At 39.4% G+C, this 2798-nt stretch overlaps 1 protein-coding gene across 1 annotated transcript in view; it reads left to right on the plus strand.

Annotated features, from left to right (window-relative positions):
• Positions 1–2383, plus strand: part of ube2g1b (ubiquitin-conjugating enzyme E2G 1b (UBC7 homolog, yeast)) — a 6720-nt gene extending 4337 nt beyond the window's left edge. Inside the window, exons 5-6 of the mRNA XM_037681260.1 lie at positions 565–672; positions 746–2383. Of these exons, the coding sequence (XP_037537188.1) occupies positions 565–651 (87 nt within the window). The 3' untranslated portion in view covers positions 652–672; positions 746–2383. The remainder of the gene's footprint in view (positions 1–564; positions 673–745) is intronic.
• The last annotated feature ends 415 nt before the right edge of the window (positions 2384–2798 follow it).

The following is a 2798-nucleotide window of genomic DNA, read 5'->3' on the forward strand; positions in this document are numbered from 1 at the left end:
CGTGTTAGCCCTGGAGCTAGCGTCATACGTGTTAGCCCTGGAGCTAGTGTCATACGTGTTAGCCCTGGAGCTAACGTCATACGTGTTAGCCCTGGAGCTAGCGTGAAAGCAGAGTCATTTTCACTTTCTTTTCTCTGTCAAAGTGCTCTGGTTCAAATTAATTCTGAACATCAAATGTCTAAAATTAACATTCAAGTTGAATGGAGCTTGCAATGGAGCTGTCAACATCATTTACCCAAAATGCATTGCAACAAAAACAAAATGACAGTGTCCATGTATCATTAACTTCATTGTCATTCTTCTTTTCTTTTTTTTAATCCATCCAGAGGACCTGACTTAACTTTGTTAGATTTTTCTACCTGGATTATTGAGCATGAATCAGGATGGCCTACAGTATTTTTATGGTCCTGTTTTTATATGTGAAGTTATTGTTTATCAAATAAGATCTATTGTTCCAACTAGTCTGAGATCCTTTTAAACTCTGGCGCAGTCGGTGGCTGAAGACGTGCATTCCTTCATTCATTGCTATAGTTTTATTTAAGAGTGTGATTCTTGCTCCCGCAGAAAGAATGGAGAGAGGACCCGAATGGTGAATTTAAGCGAAAGGTTGCTCGCTGTGTAAGAAAAAGTCAAGAAATGGCATTCGATTAGGACTTGGCTATAAATTTCGGGGTGAGTAAACCGATTAGAGCTCAGTTTTTGCCTGGCCTCTGAATTGTCACATTTTCATTGTCCCTTTGTTTAGTTCTAGGAAACGCCTTCAGAGTGGAAACTTCAGCAAAAGGCTTTTGCACCCTTTGTTTTGCCAGTCAAAGGAATTGGTTGGCCTCAACTCCGTTTCTGTGAATGGTCTGCCAGATGAGCCAATTTGAGAATCCTACCAGCGAAATTAACCTGTTTCCTACCTGGAATTGTATATTTAATTTTATTTATTTTGGAAAAGAAATGATGTAAAATATGTCACTACTGTAAATTAACTTGCTTTTTTATCTGCTGCTGAACAGTTTCTACTTTATACCAGGTTTCTTATGCAATTTAGTGGTCAAGATTGTGTAAAACAAAACAAAAACCTGTTCTCATTAGGTTCTTTGTCCTCCCTGCTGCATACTAACAGATTATTGTCAACCCACCCAGTCTGTCGGTGGATAATTGTTACTTTTAATGCTGTCTTTTTATCACTGTTGCCTTTTGTTGGCTTCACCTCATCACAGCTAGCTTTGTTTAAAGAAACCGGTTGAAAACTTTTAGAGCAATTTTTCAGTTTTTTTTCTTTCTGACGTCCCCGTGTGTCTGAGATATTTGAAACCACAAGACCCAAATGTGCAAAATGCATTCGAACAGTTCTGTAGCAAATAGTTGTTGGCTGTGAATTGTTGTTGATCCTGTGCAGCAGTTCAAGAGTTCTTGTTTGATGATAAATACACTGACTTGTACAGGCAGCAGAAAGTTTGTGCCAATTTCTCAGGATCGAGTTTTGGAACGGTCATGGTTTGCAATCGATGAGGTAAAATCTCAGTCTCATCTTTCCCCCTAACTTGTGGTCTGACAGGGAAAAATAGGGATGTTCACTTTATAATAAAATGTAGCCCAGTTTTTAATTACTCCTCCGGTGGACTGGTGAGCAGACACTTGGATGAACCTCAGTTTAAACGGACTGGATGAGGTTCTTGGTCTGTTTGGAAACACTTTTCGGGCTCCATAGTTCAGTAGACTAGTCGTTCCTTCTTTCATGTGGCACATTTGATTCATGTGTGTGTAAAACCACAGTTTACTTGTGGGCTTAGATTCTTGAGGGTAGACGGTTAAATGCTGCTGCTTTTGTTTTGCCCCTCCATCTGAAGTTCTGATCATTTGGATAGTATTTATCACCTTTAGTTATTAGCTGGGATATTGAATGGGGACATCATCTCACCTCCTAAGGAAGCATAACTAGGTCAGGTGCGCAGAAAGACTTCAACTTCTGATCTAAATTTATATTTTAAAAAGTATGTGTCATGGGTGGACTTGAAGAGAAGGAGTGTTTATTGAGAGGTGCTGATTAGACGCTGTGATTTCACGTTACTTTTCGTGGCACTCACTAAAAGCAGCTGGCCGTCTCTTGGTGCACGCAGTCAGTTTGGACGGAGTACGGTCCACCTCGAGTAGTTCACCCCCGTTAGTCCACTCTGGGTGGATGTGATGTGTACAGTTAGTTGTGAAGGCTTCATGATCACGTACCTGCTCTTTAACGTTTTCCACAACAAAGATCCAACCCACCGTGACCTCTGACCGGGATTCACTGTATTTGCACAGATGCAGTGCGTTTGAAATGTCATGAAGCAATACGCTCTGAAAGTAGTGCGTCCAGGTAATCCACCACAACGCCAGTATTTTTCTTCTAGGTTGTTGGGTCTCTTATTTTATTATTCTGTTCCGTTTCGTGTCAATGCAATGTATATTGGACATTATGCTTAATAAAGTGTGTAAAAAGATTGGCTAGTACTTTCTAAATGCTGACTGTACGTTCTTTACTTTAATTCCATGTACTCTGTACTGTTTAAAGTATTCAAACTTTAAAACGTTTCTCATTAGGAGACTACAGATAATTTCTAACTTATCTTTTTAAATATTTACCTGTTTTGTTGAAACTGGGTTTTCTAGAAATGCTTCAAAACCTTTGCTCTTCAAAAGTAAACTACTTAATCATAATCTCACTTAAAATCTTCTTTTATTTAAATATATCTCAAGATATTGGACTGTCCTCACACAATGATTGCTGGATATGGGCACCGGTGACCCCTGTGACCCAAAATCAAAGC

Source organism: Nematolebias whitei, chromosome 8, assembly GCF_014905685.2.
Source record: "Nematolebias whitei isolate Nwh7 chromosome 8, NemWhi1, whole genome shotgun sequence".
In the NCBI taxonomy this organism is placed as follows: Eukaryota; Metazoa; Chordata; class Actinopteri; order Cyprinodontiformes; family Rivulidae; genus Nematolebias; species Nematolebias whitei.